The sequence below is a fragment of the Megalobrama amblycephala genome, linkage group LG24, assembly GCF_018812025.1.
Source record: "Megalobrama amblycephala isolate DHTTF-2021 linkage group LG24, ASM1881202v1, whole genome shotgun sequence".
In the NCBI taxonomy this organism is placed as follows: domain Eukaryota; kingdom Metazoa; phylum Chordata; class Actinopteri; order Cypriniformes; family Xenocyprididae; genus Megalobrama; species Megalobrama amblycephala.
This window is the reverse complement of record NC_063067.1, coordinates 4,155,495-4,178,238: the sequence shown is the minus strand read 5'-3', so window position 1 is coordinate 4,178,238 and position 22,744 is coordinate 4,155,495. Positions and strand designations below refer to the sequence as shown.

Sequence of the window (22,744 nt, the reverse complement as noted above, 5' to 3'; positions counted from 1 at the left end):
AAATGACATGAAATAGATTATTACCTGAAAGTCTGAAATGCATACCTTAGACGGATGGAATCCGCAAAGGCATTTCTGTGGTCCACCAAAAAGCGTTGCCTGGCCACGGACCTGCATTGGACATTTATCGATCTGTACAAATAAAGACCTCTAGGTTATGTTAAATGGGTTTAAGGATGTTTTCTCATTAACTTTTGTCAGTACATACCCTCTGAAAGAGGTCAAACCACTTCTTCTGGCGGGGGGCAGGCCTGTTGCCAGCTTCAGAGGGCCAGACCCCTGTGCTGGCAAACCGCCGCAGACGGGACATCCACTCTTCGTCCCCCATGGCCTTGTGAGACTTTTTTGACATCTCTGGAACATTTGAAACATGTTTAGTCTTTTTAAGCTTAAAAATAATGATTAAATGTACTTATTATTAAGACTAGTCCATGGCTTGACCACCTATTACTGTATGTGATACAGTACTATAATTGCAGTAACAACACAGTTAAACACTAAACAATAACACAACAGTATCATAATCTATAATGGCTGACATTTACAACAAACCTTTAAAGAACACTAAAAGATAGAAATCCATGAATGATATCTTATTAATGTAGTTCATCATAGGAGACATTTAAAGAAGCACCTTAATGCAGCATAACATACAAGAAAAAGTTAGAAATATATGAATCTGTTGCTAATACAGTAATGTAGTTCATCATAACACTCAGTAACATGAGAAGAGCTGCAGGTTGCCAGCAGATCAATATAAACACCTTAATGGATCACATACAATAAAAAAAAATAGTATATGTAATAGTCTATTGTTGTTAATGTAGTGGTTCTTACTTTTTTTCCGCTGTTGACATGCAATGAATACCTGAGAATAAAAAAGGGTCCCGCCTCCACGTCGCGTGATTGGCCAATGAATCCCGAGAGCGCCATTCGCTCGGCAAAGATGGAGATCCGACGCGTGATTGGCCGAGGAACTCTGACATAGCCTAAATGTAAACATGTTCACGCATTGACAGTTGTCATACAAATTTAAATAATACATTAGTGCCATTGATGGATGTTACCGTGCCAAAATTTTTGCCAATCATGTGATAGAGAAAACGTTGCTCATTAGAGCCAATGGTTAGTATTTTATTGTTCTGTCTAAATTGCTTTTGAAAAGTTATGTCGTGCATGTCGAGGCTTGTTCGGTTGTTAAGGCCCGGGCAGTCAGTAAAAGATCATAAACAGCATTTTAAAAATGGCTGTAAAATACGCTGTCTGTAAAATCGCTGCACTGAATTTAGCCAAAAATTTAATTTAGCCATATCTGCCCAAAGGAGGATTAACAATGAGAAAGAAAAGTTATAGTCATGTAATCTTAGTGCTATTTTATGCAAAAGAACTAAATTAATAGCTTTAACTAAAGTTTATCTATAAACAGATAACACCAGTGACATTTTTCATGAAAAATGCATTTTACAAAATGGCTGCTGCAAGGAATCAATCCACATGTTGTCAATCAGGATATATTCACTAAATCAAGTAATTTAATCCATTTGTACTCTAGTTTTTTTTTAAATTCCCTAGCAATAAAGTAGGTCACACCAGTGACTTCAACTAAAAGCTTCAGATGAAATTATGATTTTCTAATTAAAATTTCTGATAACTGAAAAGAGATAGTGGACTTTCCATTGGCCTTTCTTCATTGATCTTCAGGAAATATCAAGAAGGAAGTCAAGTGATGTCGTCTGTGTCATTTTTTTTTTTATTTCAAAACAAGATATTTTTTATGACATTTACATTTTATATTTGATAGTTATGCATACATTATTGTATTTGAAATGGTAGAAAACCCTGTTTGTGAGCTCAAAATAAAGCACTTTACATCTGTAAATGACTGTGGTGACGAACACCTCTGTGGCGCTTGGAATTTTTATAATTAATTAAAAAACAAATATTGCCACATCTCAAGAAGATTTAATTGTTCAAATAACATATTGATTCATATTAAAATATAAAAAAATTGTAATCCTAAAGTGTTTTTCAAGTGTAATATTTCTGTAAAGTCTAGGTACAGAAAAGTGGACGTTTCTGTAGAATGACCCATCCACCATTGCAACATAGTTAAGAAGATGCACCAAGAGAATAACAATCATAAATGATGGAGAATGATATGCTTTTAAGTTTACTCGTCTTGTTTTTGTATCGCTCTTTTCACACACTTCTTTGACAATTGCGCACTGTGCTATTGCAACCTAGTGGACTCTTTCTGTCCTGCTTGCGGATGCGCTGTTGCTCAAAATTTGGGCCACTTGGAACGGGGTGTGTGACCGTCCGCGAGCCCTCCAGATGACGAAAATTAGTATAGTTGGCCGAAGTATATTTTGCCTTTACTTAGGCCTATAACGCTTGGAATGACACTCAAAGTGGGGCATTCGACCTCTGAAGTCGGGGTACTTCAATCAACCCCGACATCAGCGAGACATGTCCTGTTGTAATGATCATAAACGTAAAAACGTTAGACATTGTTTATGTAATGATAGGCTACATTCGTTTTTGCCTTTCGTCGGCTGTTTTTAAAGCTATGTTATTTTTTTCTGTCTTTGCCATAACTTGCACACAAACGCGATATGCTCTTCTTGTTTTGTGGCGACCTCACATGGTCAACTTGTGAACGTGACGTGTGATTGACTGGAACACACAGGTCTGAAGTGGGACATTTAAAGTGGGATATTCCCACGTCTAACCTTGTCAGGAACGCAGCATTATTTTCGAGTGCTTGTTAAAGGGATGGTTCACCCAAAAATGAAAATTTGATGTTTATCTGTTTACCCCCAGCGCATCCAAGATGTAGGTGTCTTTGTTTCTTCAGTCGAACACAAATGATGATTTTTAACTGCAACCGCTGCCGTCTGTCAGACAAATAATGGGAGTGAATGGGAACTTCTGCTATAAGAGTAAATAAAACTTGCTTAGACAAATCCAAATTAAACCCTGCGGCTCGTGACGACACATTGATGTCCTAAGACACGAAACGATCGGTTTGTGTGAGAAACCGAACAGTATTTATATAATTTTTTACCTCTAATACACCACTATGTTCAACTGTGTTCAGCATTCGCTTAGTGAGGTCTGATCGCGCTCTGACAACAGAAGTGATGTCTTGCACTTATACTTCAATGAGTGCCAGAGATCACAGAGATCAGACCTCACTAAGCGAATGCTGAACACAGTTGGACTTAGTGGTGTATTAGAAGTAAAAAATGATAAAAATACTGTTTAATTTGGATTTGTCTAAGCAAGTTTTATTTACTCTTATAGTAGAAGTTCCCATTCACTCCTATTATTTGACTGACAGACGGCAGCGGTTGGAGTTAAAAATCATCATTTGTGTTCTACTGAAGAAACAAATTCACCCTACATCTTGGATGCCCTGGGGGTAAGCAGATAAACATCAAATTTTCATTTTTGGGTGAACTATCCCTTTAAGTCTGACATCATGTGTCGCCTATTCTGGGTCTACCAGATGCCCCAAGAATTGTTTTAGGAATGTCTTCTCTGAAATTGTTAAAAAAAAATGTCATTAACATGTTTAAACTATATTATTTTCAGATACCCCATTACTAATTAATATCACACTTTGTATTGTACTGTCTCATTTATGCTATGCTCTGTTTGTAAATTGTTCTATTCTCATAAAAAAAGAAATTTAAAAAAAAGAAAAAAAAAGAAAAAAGAACAAAAAAGGGAAAAAAAAGAAAAAAAAGAAAAAGAGAAAAAAAGAAAGAAGAAAAAAGAAAAAGAAAAAAAGGAAAAAAAAGAAAGAAAAAAAAGAAAAAGAAAGAAAAAAAAAAAAAGAAAAAAAGAAAAAAAAAAGATGCTAGCAAGAAAGAATAAATTTGTGTTTCCAGTTAAGCCAAAAGTGTATGCTTTTGTCTTTTTTTCTTGATGACAAGTTATACATTTTGTAAGAGCTTGTGGAAGTGATTCCTCGGCGGCAATATTGCATGCTTATAGGAGACATTGATATTATAAAACACAGGTGTAAATAAACATATTAGGGATATTATAACAGGTGAAACAGCTACTCATAAAAGTTTATTGTGGACCAGAGTATTTAGAAATATAAACTGGATAAAAGGTTGGTGTATTTGTAACACATACTGTTTAACTAAAAGAGGTTACTTTTAAAATTTTACATGGTAGGCTATATATCCAACTAAAAGGGTGTTAAAGAGGTTTAAATTAGAGATCTATTCTAGTCTATTCTATTTTTTAAAGATTTTTTTGGGTGGATGTGGAAAATTTAATTAGAAGGAAAACAAATGTTATATTTAAATTAAATAATTTTTATATCATATTATATATATGACATATAATTTTGATAATATATATGTATTATTCCAATGAAAATAATAATTTTAGTTTTATTACACAACTGTTTATTATTTTGGGGAAATTTCATATACACAAGAAGAAATGGTCAGGATCCAAGCCAAATTTTATTCCTTTTCCTCAGGAGACTAAGGACTACTGCACCAGTTTGGAGAACATTATAAATAGAAAATCAAACCCTATCCCTACCTCAAGAAAACTACAAACATGCTAATATACACTCACGACGTGATGTGATAATATACGAAAACACACAGTCCTACAGCTACAGAACTAGTTGCAGCAGAGTCCTGCACGGGTCTCGCACCTGCCGTTATTAACAGCACACCTGACCCAATATCCTACAGAAACACTAGTTTTAGCCCATACCCGTCCCGACCCGCAATTAAACGCGGTTGCCTCTTCTGAAAGTCAGCAGTGTTTACCAGGCTGCTTGTCCTCTTTGTAGCAGCATAAAAAATATTCTAAAACTTATACAAATTTTGAATAGCCTATATTAAAGCGAGCAACTAGTATTTTAATTTCTGTTTCAGTAAAAAAAGAAAGAAAGAAAGAAAAAGAAAAATTAAGATCAAATTAAGAAGTTTAATACTAATACAATTACACAAGAAACTATCCTCCAAATGTGCGGTAGGCCTATGTTACTGCATGGATGGGCAATATGGTGAAAAATCTTGTATCACATGTTAAGTCATAATATCACCCTAACTGTGTGACATATACTCTTTATTCCCAACATTGTCTGGTCTGGATTTTTAAAATGTCCTGGGCTGGCAAACATGAATAGCAACATCTTCAACAGGTCTGATAACAAGGACTGAAATGGAAGCGCTTGTTATTTTCCATTACCGGTCAGAATATGGAAAGAAACCAGCACACACATACACCGCGCTCCAAATTATTATACAATTGACATATCAGTAAGATTTCAGTACAATAAACAATCAGATTTTAGTTTTTCTAAGAAAATGTTTATTTATCCATGTCTTTTTAGATAACTGGTATCAATCTCAGACAAAATAATTTGCCAGGTCTGTGGAAACCCTACTTAGAGGTTGTTCCACATTATTAAAGGTGCCCTAGATTCAAAAATTGAATTTACCTCGGCATAGTTGAATAACAAGAGTTCAGTACATGGAAATGACATACAGTGAGTCTCAAACCCCATTGTTTCCTCCTTATATAAATCTCATTTGTTTAAAAGACCTCCGAAGAACAGGCGAATCTCAACATAACACCGACTGTTACGTAACAGTCGGGATCATTAATATGTACGCCCCCAATATTTGCATAATGCCAGCCCATGTTCCCAACATTATGAAAGGCATTAGACAAGGGCAGGCAGAACGTCTGGATGTGCACAGCTGAATCATCAGACTAGGTAAGCAAGCAAGAATAACATGATATGACCCATGATGATAACATGATATTTTTAGTGATATTTGTAAATTGTCTTTCTAAATGTTTCGTTAGCATGTTGCTAATGTACTGTTAAATGTGGTTAAAGTTACCATCGTTTCTTACTGAATTCACGGAGACAAGAGCCGTCATTATTTTAATTTTTAAAAACTTGCAGTCTGTATAATTCATAAACACAACTTCATTCTTTATAAATCTCTCCAACAGTGTAGCATTAGCCGTTAGCCACGGAGCACAGCCTCAAACTCATAGAGAATCAAACATTAACATCCAAATAAATACTTTACTCACATAATTCGAAGCATGCATACAGCATGCATGACAAACATCTTGTAAAGATCTATTTGAGGGTTATATTAGTTGTGTGAACTTTGTAAATGTGCTGTAATATAGTCAACAACTCATGTGGCAGGGAACATGTGATTTAAGGGGGCGGCGCTGAGTGTAAATCAGTGCATAGTTAATTATGCCCCAAAATAGGCAGTTAAAAAAATTAATAAAAAAAAATCTATGGGATATTTTGAGCTGAAACTTCACAGACACGTTCAGGAGACACCTTAGATGTATATTACATCTTGTGAAAAAGCATTTTTGGGCACCTTTAAGCAAGTCACAGTTCTCATGCAATATGGGGAGGAAGAAAGATCTTTCTGAAGATGAAAAGCATGAAATGGTACAATGTTGTGCAAAAGGTGTGAAAACAACTAATATTGTGTGAAAACTGAATGGAGATTATCAAATTATCATAAGATTTGTGAGTGATTTAGAGCACAGCAGAACTCAGTCAGATAAAGGCTTATTAATGAAAATTCCTGTCAAAAAAATAACTGTATTAAAAGGGCAGCTATAAAAAAGCCAGTGTTGAGCAGCAAACAGGTATTTGAAGCTGCTGGTGTCTCTGGAGTCTCAAGAAGCTCTCCATGCTGGCTGACAGTTGTGCGTAAAGATGCATTTCAGCCACCACTGACCAAACCTCACAAAGAGAAACATTTACAGTGGGTGTAGAAATACATTTTCAAACAGTTTTATTGCTGTGGTGTTTTTTGCAGCATGGGATAGTGTATAGTACATTGTATTTCAGAAGGCACTATCCTCCTTTTTATACCATAGTTGAAAATGGCCAGTTATAAACTCTACATATCTTGCAAAAGTCATTTTAATACCCTCAGAGACCCTAAAGGGCCCTTCCATCTCACTTCCCAATATTCCAGCCCAAATCATCACCCACCAGCTCCCTGCTGACGTCACAGTCTTGTTGGAACGTGGTGGCCATTCACCAACCATCCAGAAATCCATCCATTTAGACCATCCGTTGTAGTGCGGCATTAGTCAGTGAATAAAACTATTTAAAAATGAGTCTTCATGTATTTCTAAACCCACTGTAAATGTTTCTCTTTGTGAGCTTTGGTTAGTGGTGGCTGAAATGGCAACTGCCAGCCTGCATGGAGAGCTTCTCAAGACTCCAGAGACACCAGAAGCTTCAAAGACCTGTTTGCTGCTCAACACTGGCTTTTTTATAGCTGCCCTTTTAATACACTCTAAAAAATGCTGGGTTAAAAACAACCCAAGTTGGGTTGAAAATGGACAAACCCAGCGGTTGGGTTAAATGTTTGCCCAATGTGCTGGGTTGTTTTATTTAACCCAAATATTGTTTAAAAATTACTGTACGGCTGGCTTAAAATGAACCCAAAATAGGTTGGAAATTAAAAATCAGACACATAATTACTAGAGGCAACAATAATAATCAAAAGACGAGCATTTATTAATAAGCAATTTAATAAATTTTTATTGTTTAAGTATTATTCAAATGTTTGTTTATTAAACATATTAATAAATATTAATTTCCAACATATTATGGGTTCATTTTAAGCAAGAAATACAGTAATTTTTAAACAATTTTTGGGTTCAACAAAACTACCCAGCAGGTTTGGCAAACATTTAACCCAACCGCTGGGTTTGTCCATTTTCAACCCAACTTGGGTTGTTTTTAACCCAGCATTTTTTAGAGTGTACAATTCATTTTTTGACAGGAACTTTCATTAATAAGCCTTTATCTGACAGAGTTCTGCTGTGCTCTAAATCACTCACAAATCTTATGATAATTTGATAATCTCCATTCAGCTTTCACACAATATTAGTTGTTCTCATGCCTTTTGGTGATTCTACCATTTTTGGATCATGCATAATAATTTGGAATGTGGTGTAGGCTACAGTGAAGATTGACGCAAGCATATTAATCAATGCACACAAGACCACAAATTTACTTAACATTCATGTTTCCTACTTTTACATGTACCACATGATGTGACAAATGCTTAAAATGCAAAGCATATTTCAAAGATCCAAAATAGAAGGAGGCGTCAGTTACAGTAGAACATTTTGTCATATGACTTCCCGTGTGGACAGTCACAGCATCACTGATGGGTTCTCTTGGTCTGGTCTTATTATTAATCACACATCTTAGGCTAAGTTATCAACTGGAAATATCCAGAATTAGATAAATCAAAATGTGCCCATGAAAACAGAGCTGGTGAAACACACCAATGAACAAATATGTAAATAAATACATGAATAAATGTGGAAATAAAAGCAGAAATAAATAAATGTGGGAAAAAATATACAGCTATGGAAAAAATTAAGAGACCACTTAACATTGATTTCTGAACTTGGAGTGGTCTCTTAATTTTTTCCATAGCTGTATATAGATAAATAAGGAAATAAATGTATAAAACATGATTTTTTTTTTTCGCTTTTCTTTGAATATTTATTTATATATTTATTATTATTTTTTGCTTTTTTACATTTCTTTGTATATTTATTTATGTATTTATTTATTTTTAATTTTGGCAGATTTGGCATTCCATACCGACTTGAACCTCACAGAAATTGGCTGCCGCCCGTGTTTTCCGCTCGCTATTTACATAAAGTCAAGAACTGCCCAACATTTTTGACACTGTAGACCACTCTCAAAGCTTTCTCCTGTCTTCTGTCAATCCCATAATGCACCACACTAGCGTGAAGCTTATCTTCCATTGAAATGAATTGAAAACACCCGCTGTGCTCTGCTGGCTGCACACCAGTGGACACTCACCGTAAGCAGCACTTGAACACACTGAGGCAACTACAGAAAAATGTCAGCTAGCACGTGTGTTCTGCACCTGCATGTAAAGCAGACAATTAGGGCCATATTCATAAAACACTTTGTAAGGGTGGCCAACTGCCAACTAGTCTACATCAATGAATACAATGAAACCTTGTATCAAAAACAATCAACACTTCCCGGAGGCAAGAAGCCTTCACGTGACACCCTTAATAATGATCTTATTAATTTCACAGCCACCTGTTGTCTGGTGGAAAATTAACAGCAAAATATGCTTAGTGGCCAAGCTAACTTCTCAGATACATCTGACCCTTGTAATCACAGTCACGTAGGCCAAGAGGCCTCAAAACACTTCTTTTTTTTTTATGATTTATTTATACACTTTAAACATTACAGAAACATACAAACATAATAAATAAATAAATAAATAAAAATGAACAGAAACGGGATAATACACAATAAAACATTACAGTAAGAAGATACACAGATTCTTTTCCCCTCAAAAAAAAAAACATACCATACAATCATGCGTACAGGAAGTACAGCAAAGTAGTAGCCAGGCAATACAAGATTAGTATCAACATCTAGACTGGTAATAGATGCGGGGGGAGAAAAGGGGATCACACACAAAGAGCAGGGTCAAGCTGGAGAGTTTATATATGTTCACGAAGGGGCTGCCAAAGCTTAATGAAAATGGTGCTAGGTCGGTGAAGAGAATACCTAATTTTCTCTAGTTTCGTAAAATAAAGAACATCTCTTATCCAGCGAGTGTAAGATGGAGGGTGAGGGCATTTCCAATTTAATAGAATTAAACGCCTAGCTAAAAGAGTCAGAAAGGCTACAAAATCTGAAAAGTGAGAAGGCAAAGAATGGCCAGGCAGGAGAACCCCAAATAAAGCTGTGACTGGACAGAGTGAAATATCCGCAGAGGTAATGGCTGACAATGAGACAAAAATTTGCCTCCGAAAGGAAGACAGGGCAGGGCAGGACCAGAACACGTGAATTAAAGTGGCTGAACCAGAATGACACCTGTCACATTCCGAGTCAATAGAAGGGTTAATGCATGCTAACCTGGTCTTAGACCAGTGGGCTCTATGAACCACCTTGCACTGTATGAGCCTGCGACGTGCGCAGAGAGATGAGGAGTAAACCCTGTTTAGGACTGCCCTCCATGTCTCCTCGGTAATCTCAGTACTGATGTCCTGGGACCAGACAAAGCGTAAATTATCAGAGGAAGATTGCAAATGAAAAATTATATTCACTCATTTACAAATTAACCCTTTAGTACAAGGATCCACACCCAGAATGGTGTCCAAATCTGAAGGGAGAGGCGCATTTGGAAAGTTAACCATTTTTTCCCTTACAAAATCACGTATTTGTAAATATCTGAAAAAAATGTTTTTTGGGAATATTAAACTGAGAAGTCAAGATTCCTCAAAACACTTCTAGCTTTATAGTAAGCAAACTAGTTCTACAATTGTTTTCTATAAGATAGATAAAATACTCTGTCATCTTGTACACAGCCTTTGTGTTTTTGTCAAGCCAAGTCAAGTTACGTTTATTTATATAGCACTTTTTACAATGCAGATTGTGTCAAAGCAGCTTTACAGTGATAACTGGTACATAATTTTGGCTGCACAGCAGCTCTTAAAGAAAATGGTGTCCGATTTTCAAATAGTTTTTGCTTAAAAGATTTAGTTCACTTTCAAATTAAAATTAGCCAAAGCTTTACTCACCCTCAATACATCCTAGGTGTATATGACTTACTTCTTTCTGATGAACACAATCTGAGAAATATTAAAGGTGCCCAAGAATGCTTTTTCACAAGATGTAATATAAGTCTAAGGTGTCCCCTGAATGTGTCTGTGAAGTTTCAGCTCAAAATGCCCCATAGATTTTTTTAAATTAATTTTTTTAACTGCCTATTTTGGGGCATCATTAACTATACACTGATTTTTTTCAGCGCGCCGCCCCTTTAATTCGCATGCTCCCTGCCACACGAGCTCTCGATTATATTACAGCACATTTACAAAGTTCACACAGCTAATATAACCCTCAAATGGATCTTTACAAGATGTTCGTCATGCATGCTGTATTTATTTTGATGTTTATATTTGATTTTGAATGAGTTTGATAGTGCTCAGTGGCTAACGGCTAATGCTACACTGTTGGAGAGATTTATAAAGAATGAAGATGTGTTTATGAATTATACAGACTGCAAGTGTTTAAAAATGAAAATAGCGACGGCTCTTGTCTCCGTGAATACAGTAATAAACGATGGTAACTTTAACCACATTTAACAGTACATTAGCAACATGCTAACGAAACATTTAGAAAGACAGTTTACAAATATCACTAAAAATATCATGTTATCATGGATCATGTCAGTTATTATTGCTCCATCTGCCATTTTCCACTATTGTTCTTGCTTGCTTACCTAGTCTGATGATTCAGCTGTGCACAGATCCAGATGTTAATACTGGCTTGTGTAATGCCTTGAACATGGGCTGACATATGCAAATATTGGGGGCGTACATATTAATGATCCCGACTGTTACATAACAGTCTGTGTTATGTTGAGATTTGCCTGTTCTTCGGAGGTCTTTTAAACAAATGAGATTTATATAAGAAGGAGGAAACAATGGAGTTTGAGACTCACTGTATGTCATTTCCATGTACTGAACTCTTGTTATTCAACTATGCCAAGATAAATTCAATTTTTCATTCGAGGGCACCTTTAATAAATATCCTGACACATCCGAGCTGTATAATGGCAGTGAACAGGGTTCATCAGTATGAGCTGAAGAAAGTGCCTCCATCCACATCCATCCATCATAAACGTACTCCACACGGCTCCGGGGGGTTGATAAAGTCCTTCTGAAGCGAAGCGATGAGTTTGTGTAAAAAAAAAATCCATATTTAACAAGTCATGAAGTAAAATATCTAGCTTCCCGCCCAAAAAAATTTAACTGATATTGCGTCAGTTATGCTTTTTTCATGAGAGGCACTGCACTTTTTTGTAAGTTGAATACGGAAGGTGGTCTGGCAGAAGCTAGATATTTTACTACTTGTCAATACAAACCATGGAAACAAAACAGTGCACTTCCTGTAAAATTGTAGTTGTAGGAGTTCAGTTCAATTCACATTTATTTGTATAGCGCTTTTCACGATACATATTGTTTCAAAGCAGCGAATGCAGATAATAATGTAATAATGTAACAATTAATTTACAATCACTGTTTGCAGTTTAACTGAAGGTAGCAATGAGCTCCTGGAAAAATGAATTACATATTAACAATAATTAGGATATATAGAAATTTGGGAATGTGCATGTTGATCCAGATAATTGCATCTTCTGAAGTCCTCGCAGGAGTTGGCCCCGTCTCTTCACAGGTGATGGTCATCCGAGGTCTTCTTAAGATAAAACAGAAAAGCAAAAGGAGAATAATTAGCGTAGCTGCTGTTCATAACTTTAAGCAAAGATAGTCATGTGCAGTTGATCTGGTATGAGATGCATTATGTGAATGCTTGGCTAAAGAGATGCGTCTTTAATCTAGATTTAAACTGGGTGAGCGAGTCTGAGCCCCTAACATTATCAGGAAGGCTATTCCAGAGTTTCGGAGCCAAATGTGAAAACGCTCTCCCTCCTTTAGTGGACTTAGCTATCCTAGGTACAACCAGAAGTCCAGAGTTTTGTGATCTTAAAGAGCGTGAAGGATTGTAGGGCGATAGAAGATCGGTTAAGTACACAGGAGCTAAACCATTTAGAGCCTTATAGGTCATTAGCAATACTTTATAATCAATACGGAACTTAATAGGTAACCAGTGTAGAGATGATAAGATTGGTGTTATATGATCATACTTTCTTGACCTGGTAAGAACTCTAGCAACTGCATTTTGTACTAATTGTAGCTTGTTTATTGAGGAAGCAGGACAACCAGCTAATAATGCATTACAGTAATCTAGTCGAGACGTCATGAAAGCATGAACTAACTTTTCTGCATCAGAAATAGATAACATATTCTGTATCTTAGCAATGTTTCTGAGGTGGAAGAAGGCTGTTTTTGTAACATATGAAATATGATTTTCAAAGGACAAGTTGCTGTCTAATATAACACCCAGGTCTTTAACTGTCGAGGATGGAGTAACAGTACATCCTTCTAAATGCAGATTGTAGTCTGAGAGATTCTGTGTACAGGTTTTTGGCCCAATAAGTAATACTTCAGTCTTATCTGAATTTAATAGAAGAAAATTACTAGTCATCCAATGTTTTACTTCTTTAACACACTCTGTCAGATTGGATAATTTAGAGATTTCATCTGGTTGTGTTGAAATATATAACTGAGTATCATTGGCATAGCAGTGGAAACTAATTCCATGTTTTCTTATAATATTCCCGAGTGGCAGCATGTAGATTGAAAATAGCAGAGGGCCTAACACAGATCCCAAAGCCCACAATCTTTAGTAGTGTCTAGCAAGTTGTTTGTTTTTGCACATTCGTGATGGACCACAATCATCCATTATCATTTGCTGTGGGTTCTGTCACCACAGATAACCCCATAAAGTGAAAACAGCTGTGGAAGTAAACACAACAGCTCCCATTATTAATTTTCTAATCTCACACGTTATTGATCTGCTATTAAAAGGTTGACCTTTTTTTGAACTGGACATTTTCAGTAATATAAATTCTGCTATAAAAAAATATAACTCGTATACAGTACATATAGTATGTGATACATCTCAACTTGCAGACATGAGAAACTAACTTTATACAGTATTTTCTCACTGCTCAGTCTCCATCCAGCCCTGTCCTTGCACTTAGGCCCCCTTAAACACCCTTTTAGCTGTCTAGCATCTTCTCAAAACTCTCTAGCAACTTCTTGAATAAATCTCTAGTTGTTTTTATTCATTTTGTTCTATTTAGGTCAACTGCTCAGTACCCCCAGCCCAGAATCAGATCCTCCATCATGGGAGCCTACTGAATCCTATTCCACCAAAGGCACAGACACACCCGAGACAGATGGCATGCCATGGGTTATCAAAGCGGTTATTGCAGTGGTCATCATATTGGTCATTGCAGTGGTCATCATATTGGTCATCACAGGGGTCATTTTAATTCACTGCAGGTCTAAAAAGGCAAGTATTATGATAGGAAAATTAAGCAACACTTCTGTTTTTGTATTAATATTGTAACACAAATTAACAGCAGTCTTCACAGAAGACCATATATTCAACAGTGCACTTTTGTTTGTTCAGGAATTTGTACAAGTATTTGTGAATGACTTGTAAAGTTCCTTGAGATATTTTGCACAGAAAAGGAAATTTAAAGTAGATCATTAAAATGTCATTCATTATTTACATTGACTGGTTTAAGAAACTGTATTACACTTGGTATTAATTGGTTGTGATTTAAACATTCTTGTCTCAGGGATCAAAGGATTCAGAGGATAACAATTCTTGCAGCATCAGTACAGTGAAAGCATCAATGGAGGTGAGTTCACTTACATGAGTTTTGTACCATGAACACATATCATTAAGGGACAGATTTACTAACAGCTTGTGCCAGCGCAAATAGTACTGTCAGGATTTAATAAAGACATGCAGTGAAAAATTAGCACTGAAAAGGCGTGGACACAGTTGCTTTTGCTGCTGACCTTATTGCATATGCATTTGTAGGAGTTTCGCTTTCAGACACAAAATTTATGGGTGGAGTGTATTCGGTAACATTTTAGTATAGGGAACACATATTTACTATTAATTACGACTTTTCCCTCAATAAACTCCTAATTTACTGCTTATTAATAGTTAGTAAGGTAGTGGTTAAGTTTAGGTATTGGGTAGGATTAAGGGATCACGCAAAGTTATTTACTAATGTTTGCACTAGTCAATTTACTGGTATTTGTGCCTTTTTTTTCACCCAAAAAAGCATGTCTTAAACCAGACGCTAATTTGTGCTGCTCTTTGTATATTGTGTTGGTCAATTTTGAAATTATCTGGTTGTGTCTATGCATCGTCAGTAGATCACAGACAGAACTTTCTCCTCCTATCAGAGCTTTTATGGGATTGCGCTCTTACGCTAATTTGCCCTGTTTAGTAAATGTGGCCCAAAGTTTTTTAGGGATTTGACATTTTCCCCAAAAAACACAAATCCAGAAAAGTTAGGATATTTTGTAAAATGTAATAAAATCAACAATCTGTAGAATTTGTTAATTCTATTTAACCTTTAACCTAACTGACAAAAATACAAAGAAAAACATCCAATGTTTTCACTGGCCAAATTAATTGTATTTTGTACATATAAACAAATTTTGATTTTGATGACTGCAACACACTCCAAAAAAGTTTGGACAGAGGCAAAATAAAAGTGAAAAGACTATAGAATATCCAAGTTAAACTGTTTTTAAACAGCACACAATGAGCAGGTGAATTGGTAATAGGTGAGGGTGTTGTGATTGGGTGTAAAAGAGCTTCTCAGTCTTTGTGAGCAAAGATGGGTCATGGCTCACCACTTTGTGCCAAATGTCATGAGAGAATCGTCAAACAATTCAAAAATCACATTTCTCAGTACAAGATTTTAAGGAATTTGAATCTTTCACATTTAACATACATAATATTGTAAAAAAAAATTCAGGGAAATCTCAGTCCGTGTATGTCTTCTGTTGAATGTGCATGACCTTTGAGCCCTCAGATGACACTGCATGAGAAACCATCATGCTGTTGTGGACTTAACAGTCTGTTGCTGTAATCAGGGAATCATTGTTGATCTTCATTAGTCTTACGATGATAACCACAATCTGCCATGATTTTAAGCCCCCCAAAAGTGTCAAAATCATTTCTAATTCAGAAATAGAAAACATCATCCTTATAGAAGAAATGTATTCAGAGTATTGTCTACATGGTTTACATTTTTATATACTTTTGATAGGTCTGTCAATGTAATTTTTAAATTGAGCTAATACCATGTTATAATGAATGCTTAAATTATGCTCAATGAAATCAATTACCAATCGAAAAAGATATTAAATAGATATTACACAATTGGCATAGACAGGTAAATCATTAAAAAGACTATTAAAGTGTAAGTATAGTTTACTTCCATATTATTGAACCTAATAGCTTTGCATAACAAATGAGGGTCAGTTTACTGGCACAGTTACTAATGATGCAAAACTCTCATTTTCTTACAGTTAGCAGGTGAACAGGCTACAGGTGAATCTTTCAGGATGGAGGAGGACGGGATACCTTGTTCGGCAGATGAGGACAGTCTAAATGAGGTCCTGATACATGATGCATCGACGAGACAAGAAAGTGGAAGACCTGGACAGCATGTGCAGCATAATAACTATAGAGATTTTGAGAATTATTGTAATAGAAAAAATTATAAATTTGATTATGAAGACAGTATTGAAGATAGTAATTATTATAGTAATGATGATAGTAGAAATATTACTAATAGTGATGATGATGATGATGCTAATAGTGGTGGTGATGGTGATGATGATGATTATAATAATAAACCACATACTGTTATATAAGTATTTGTAAAGAAAAATACTATAAATAATAAATAACTAAACACTAAAATTCACTGTAACTGTACTGTGACAATGTGTAAAAAATGTAATTGTATGTTCATTATCCAATGAGTTGGCAAGGAATGAACTGTTTACTATAAAGGTATAGTTCAGCCAAAAATGGTAATTCAACAAGATATTTTATAAGAGCATTGGTAACCAAACAACATTGGTGCTCATTGACTTCCATTGTATGGGCAGAAAAAAATGTTTCTCAAAATATCTTCGTTTTGTGTTCCCCAGAAGAAAGAAAGTAATTCAGGTTATTTAGGGTAAATGGTGACAGAATTGTCATTTTTGGGTGAACAAAGACTTAAATTAACCCCTGAAACTTTTTAAAAATTCTGTTAATGTTAATTCATTTCATCACCATCTCATACATAATGAAGAGACCCGCAAGGGTGTCGTCTCATGAAAGTATCATAATCATACAGCAGCAGCAGCTCTTCTCTGAGATGAGGAGATCCTCACATGATCAACCAGAAGGAAAACAGTGGCGATTCCCACCAGACCAGACCAGTCGAATCAGAGCTTCAGTGACGCCACAATGATCCAGACAATCTGAAAGAGATTAAATGTGTTATCAAATGTGTTTGTCTGGAGGACAGGAGCTGCACGGAAGTCATTGTGGCAGGAAGAGTGTTTTGTGTTAAATGTAGTTCTCGTACCTTCATGTCTTGGGCAGATCTTGTTCATGTGAAGACTGATGCTTTTGTTGCTCACTGGATTTGCAGCCGTGCAGCTGTAGATCTCTGGATCATTATAATGAAGCTCTAATGGTAAACTGAGCTTGATGCTGAGATCAGGATTGTTGGTCTGATTCACCATTTCACTCCCTTTATACCACGAGATGAACACGTCTCGATCATTTCTCACAGAGCAGAACACAGAGCATATTTCCTCTGTCTTCTGTGGCCACATTGATGTACCTGGTGGACATTTTGAGAAAACAAACTGGAGTTTGGGTTCCTCTGCCACTGTATATTTCAGTATATTTCAGATATTCAATATATTATTTGACTACTCTGACACTATCAGATGATAAGAAATCTGTATTGAAATGACTATGATGACAAATAGAGTCTTATCTTGTTTTTAATGTTGATTCTTTACTGTCAGTTTCTTTTCTTTGTGGATTGTAATTTGTATCTACACTGTATAGACTTGGGTGTCATTTCTTTTATAAACAATGACTTCTTTTGTTTTTCATTAGACTGGAAGGTATAGGCTGAATCATTAAATCTTTGGGCAAACAGGGCAGGGCCGAGAGCCATGGAAACGGAGCATCATTTTTTTAATATGGAATTTTATATGTATCTTGGAATTTTATTGGTTTGATATTTGTTGTTTTAGCCTTAAATAAAAGTGTACAAATATTTTTGTTGTCTGTTCCAGTTTGTTGTACCCAGGGTTGTAACATTATGAAGCAAATGAAGATTTATTTTCTCCATCAAAGCAGAGCACAACTATTAGCGTGACATTACACCATTCCTAATGAATTAACTTTCTAATAAACTAATCTATTTAACAAACTGAATTATATGAGAGTTGACTACATAATCAAGAACAGCAGGATTTAATTTTTTTGCCACAAAACACATAAATGTCACACAAGGAACTGAGTTTCAGTGAGTCCAAACTAATTATTCACTGATTTGAATCTGAATTCTCAATGATACATAATATGAATCGGTGAACCAAACAAACTGATTCCTATGGGAAAGAAGACAGAAAGCGCATTTCTTATCTGGGTTATCTGTGCGCAAGAAAAAAACGGGGATGTTGACAGCAGTCTGGATGTTATGTCCATATGTTAAATTGCTAGTTGTGTATTACTCTGTACTTGTAAATTGAAAAGTCTGCTGAAGTGAAGTTTGGGGGACTCACCGTTAGCTTGGTTTACACTATCTAGAGACATGATGACAGGTACAGAAACAGGTCCTTTAAGAAAAGAAGAAACATCATCTTTAAGATGGGAATTTGCAGGGAAACCAAAGACAGAAGCTAAAATTATTATTTAATGTATGCACTATGAGAAATATCATTAAATCAAAGTTAAGATACTAGCCTATGTAGCATCTGTCAAAGCATAAATTACATCTTTCAGCGAGATAAAGTTGCAATTATGAAAATACAAGAGAAATAAAGAGAAATTTGAAGACACAATTATAAATTTATAGTCACAGTCAGCCGCAGCTCATCTGTATGGGCAGGTGCACAGCAAAATAAAAATCATCCAAACATAGACCTCTATATTCACTAAATTAATAGTAAATTATAAATGTGCTCAGCATTCTGCAACAAATATTTTTCATATTTTCTAGACTATTTTAAGTCGTAAAGTGAACAGGATATATTTAAATATAGCGCATGAATTCAGCAGGCATGTGTTCATCATAAGTGTTCATCATAATTCATCATGATTCGTATCGCGTGTCAAACTGCTGAAATCACGTGACTTTGACGCTCCGAACGGCTGATTTGACACTGATTCATCTGTGCTCCGAAGCTTCCTGAAGCAGTGTTTTGAAATCGGCCATCACTATGTAAGTCGTTATTTAGTTTTTTTGGCGCACCAAAAATATTCTCGTCACTTTATAATATTAATATTGAACCACTGTACTCACATGAACTGATTTAAATATGTTTTTAGTATATTAATGGATCTTGAGAGAGGAAATGTCATTGCTGGCTATGCAGGCCTCACTGAGCCATCGGATTTCAACAAAAATATCTTAATTTGTGTTCTGAAGATGAACGAAGGACTTATGGGTGTGGAACGACATGAGGGTGAGTAATAAATGACAGAATTTTCATTTTTGGGTGAACTAACCCTTTAAGGCAATTCATTCATAATTAGAGCGCCACCCTCAGACTGAATAACACAAGAACATTAGAATTCTGCCAAAAGTGTCTGTGTTCAGTGATTAGGAAATAAAGTTTACAAATTTATCACAAACTAGCGCTAAGATCCAGAATCTGCCCTACCTAAAAATTTTTGCTATTTGTTATGCACTGATTGCAGCTAAAACGTACCATAAATGTCAACCTTGAATCTCCTCTCATAGATGGATCCACTGTGGAGAGAAACTTCATACAGTCCAGAGTCACCAGAGCTGATGTTCCTGATGGTCAGCGCTCTAGTCTTTGTGTCCATTTTCATTCTGCCGACTGGTCCCTCCTCATAAAAGGGTTCAAAACCCTGATACATCTGTGCGATACGGACAGTTCGATCACCCCTTTTTAAAAGCCATGTTGCTTCACTGATTCTCTCAAGCTCAGTTTCTCCTGTTCGTAGAGTGAGAACATCTCCCTCCATCACAGCCTTCAACTCATCCCACTCGCCAGTCACTAAATCTGAAAGAATTACTGAGATTTTGAGAATTATTGTAATAGAAAATCAAAAACTAGTTAGATACCGGACATATGGTTTAGTGCTATAAAATATGTTAAAAATATAGGCCTACAAACCTCAACTACCCAAAAAATGTGGAATGGCTGTTACTTGTTACCTGTTACTACTATTAAATAATATCCATGAACTTGTAATGTAACTTAGAATTCTAAAACTAAACAAAATATGCTAAAAAAAAAGATAAAACAGAACACTGAACCCCACTAAAAATGATATTCACAGAGTGAAGAAAAACACAAACTAACCTAAACTAAAAGGTTTTTGAATAAATTACATCTTCAAATATTTTCAAACAGAAAAGAGTTATTTTAAATTGTAATAATAGTTCACAATATTCTTGTTTTTACTGTATTTTTCATTAAATAAATGCCTTGGTGAGCAGACAAAACTTCTTTTAAATACATTAAAAATCTTACCTGTGTGTGTGTGTGTGTGTGTGTGTGTGTGTGTGTGTGTGTGTGTGTGTGTGTGAATAATCAAGAAAACCCACAGTATTGCTGCAGTCCAGGGGTGAGTTTCCCGAAAGCATCGTTGGTGAACCATGGTCGTAAGTCCCATTGAACTCTATTGGTAACGACCGAACTTGCGACCATAGTTCGCTTCGGGAAACGCACCCCAGGGTAGCGTTTCCCAAAAGCATCGTAAGCCTAAGATGATCGTAGCTCCATTAGTTTCAATGGAGCTACGATCAACTTAAGCTTACGATGCTTTTGGGAAACACAGCCCAGTAGAGTTTGAGATATTAGGCCTACTAATAATTTAAAAGTTACTATTATGTTTACTTAGTCAGTAAAGATTTCACAGCAAAAAGACAAGTGAACCATGAGTTGAAGGTAGTTTATACACTTATACTAAAAGGCCTTTTACTTGCAAAAAAACAAAACAAAAACAAAAAACCCACCTGCCTGGAAGTTTCTAGTATATGCCAGGTAAGAGCTGTGTCTGAAATCGCTCTATGGTGATTTTTGAGGACAGCAATTTGTAGTGGTGTCGCACTTATTCAATCATAAGGTACTGCAACAACTGATGTACACTCAAGAAGTTCATAATGCACTGTGATGGTCGTGCTGAATGAACTCCCGGTTCTGACCAGAAGATGGCGCCCGCGGATAAATCCATCCATCATCCGTTCATTTTCCAAACCGCTAATGCGGCTACATTAAGGTATTTATACCTTAAAATTACTTTTTAATTGATTATTAAATTGTTTAATTGAGGTTTATACATGCTAGTTTCCATAACAGAGTTTAAGATAGGCCTACATATTTTAATTACTAGTCCTACTGGAGCAGCAATTTTGCTAAGTTTCAAATGATTAGCCATAATTAGCCATAAGCCACTGGAGTCACATTGAGTATTTTAATGATGTTTTTCCTATCCTTTCTGGACCTTGGAGTTGTTGCGTTGGATCATTTACCACATTTACCATCAGATTAAACATGTTTCAGTTTTAGGATAATTGGATATGCTGTAGTGTACATACCTCTGACTGTTAATTGAAATGTAACATGTCCTCTTTAGCGACCCCAGTGGACGTTTTTGTTTCAGAACTATAGCAATACGTACCTGGTGGTACATATTTGTGGCGCTGCAAAAAAGTGCTCAGAGGTACGTATTTCCTATGAGACCAGGGGTGCGTTTCCCAAAGCGAACTATGGTCGCAAGTTCCGTTGTTACCAATAGAGTTCAATGGGACTTGCGACCATGGTTCACCAACTATGCTTTCGGGAAACTCACCCCAGGTTGGTTGGATCTCTATGGAGAGACAGAAACCTCTGACTTCATCAAAAATATCTTAATTTGTGCTCCAAATATGAACGAATGTTCTATGGGTGTGGAACTACAAAAAAGTAATGACTGAATTTTCATTTTTGGCTGAACTAACCCTTAAAATCATTTCATTCAATTCCTTTCAATAAAAAGACCAATTTCTCTCATCCATAAAAAAAAAAAAAAAAAGCAACAACCAAAAAAACTTGCCCCCCCATTATATTCTAGTGCCACTGCCACCGTCCAAAACCTCTGAGAGAAGCACCGTACTTCTCCCTGGCGTAGAGCCATCACTGCCCAAAGCAATGTCACACGCTCCCCGCAAGTGGCTGGTTGAAGAATCCTCATGCTGCTGGATCTGTGTTGGTGGTTCATTCTGTCACGGGCGCACAAGAACAAGATGTAAAGATCCAATTGCAGCAGAAGGTGTTTATTAAGGGCAAATCCAAAAGGCGTAATCCAGGGTACAGGCAAAGGTCAGAATCCATAAACAGCAGTCCAAACATAAAACTACAAACCAAAACAGGAGACCATGAAAACCAGGGACCAGACACGAGGGTTACATCAAACAATGAACCACAAGAACAGACAGAAACAACTCAGACTAAATACACAGACACTAATGACAAAATAAACAACAGCTGGGTGCAATGATGAATAGTGATTAGTCCGGGGAGTGTGTATGGGAAATGTAGTCCATGAAATGGGTGAAACAGAGAGTCTGGGAAGGAGTGCCCTCTAGTGGCTGAAGGGCACTCTCACAGGTGATCGTGACAGTATGTTTACAGTGTCTCTCATTAAATATGACCGAACACATTCAACAACAAAATGCATTCTGATATGAGTGAATTATTGAGATTTAATATGAATGGATTGCTGTATTAACAGAGGGATGTGTAAATGATGCTGTGTGAAGCATCTATGAAATATTAATTGGCCAAACTCTGTCCAGAATTACCATTTCTTATTTTTAATTCACAGATGAGTGAAACAAATGTTTATGCTGTTCATCACCACTAAGACAAAACAACAAACACAGTAGGACAATAAGGCTCAAGTTATAGTGTTGATTTGCTTTTTAAAATT

General features: G+C 36.1%; 1 protein-coding gene across 2 annotated transcripts; it reads right to left on the bottom strand.

Moving 5' to 3' along the window:
- Window positions 1-13,218: 13,218 nt before the first annotated feature.
- Window positions 13,219-21,021, bottom strand: LOC125260266. 2 transcript variants are annotated; one of them, XR_007182997.1, is made up of 7 exons: window positions 20,790-21,021; window positions 19,510-19,830; window positions 18,361-18,414; window positions 17,142-17,402; window positions 16,906-17,034; window positions 16,142-16,216; window positions 13,219-14,027 (listed from the first exon to the last, which is right to left on the bottom strand). XR_007182997.1 is itself a non-coding variant. In XM_048178546.1 (6 exons), the coding sequence occupies exons 2-5, from the start codon at window positions 19,790-19,792 to the stop codon at window positions 16,949-16,951; spliced, it is 684 nt and encodes a 227-aa protein (XP_048034503.1). In that variant the 5' UTR covers window positions 19,793-19,830; window positions 20,790-21,021; the 3' UTR covers window positions 15,177-16,216; window positions 16,906-16,948. The 2 variants fall into 2 exon arrangements, 1 of the variants encoding a protein (XP_048034503.1); XM_048178546.1 differs by lacking the exon at window positions 13,219-14,027 and having other exon boundaries at window positions 15,177-16,216.
- Between the last annotated feature and the right edge of the window lie 1,723 nt (window positions 21,022-22,744).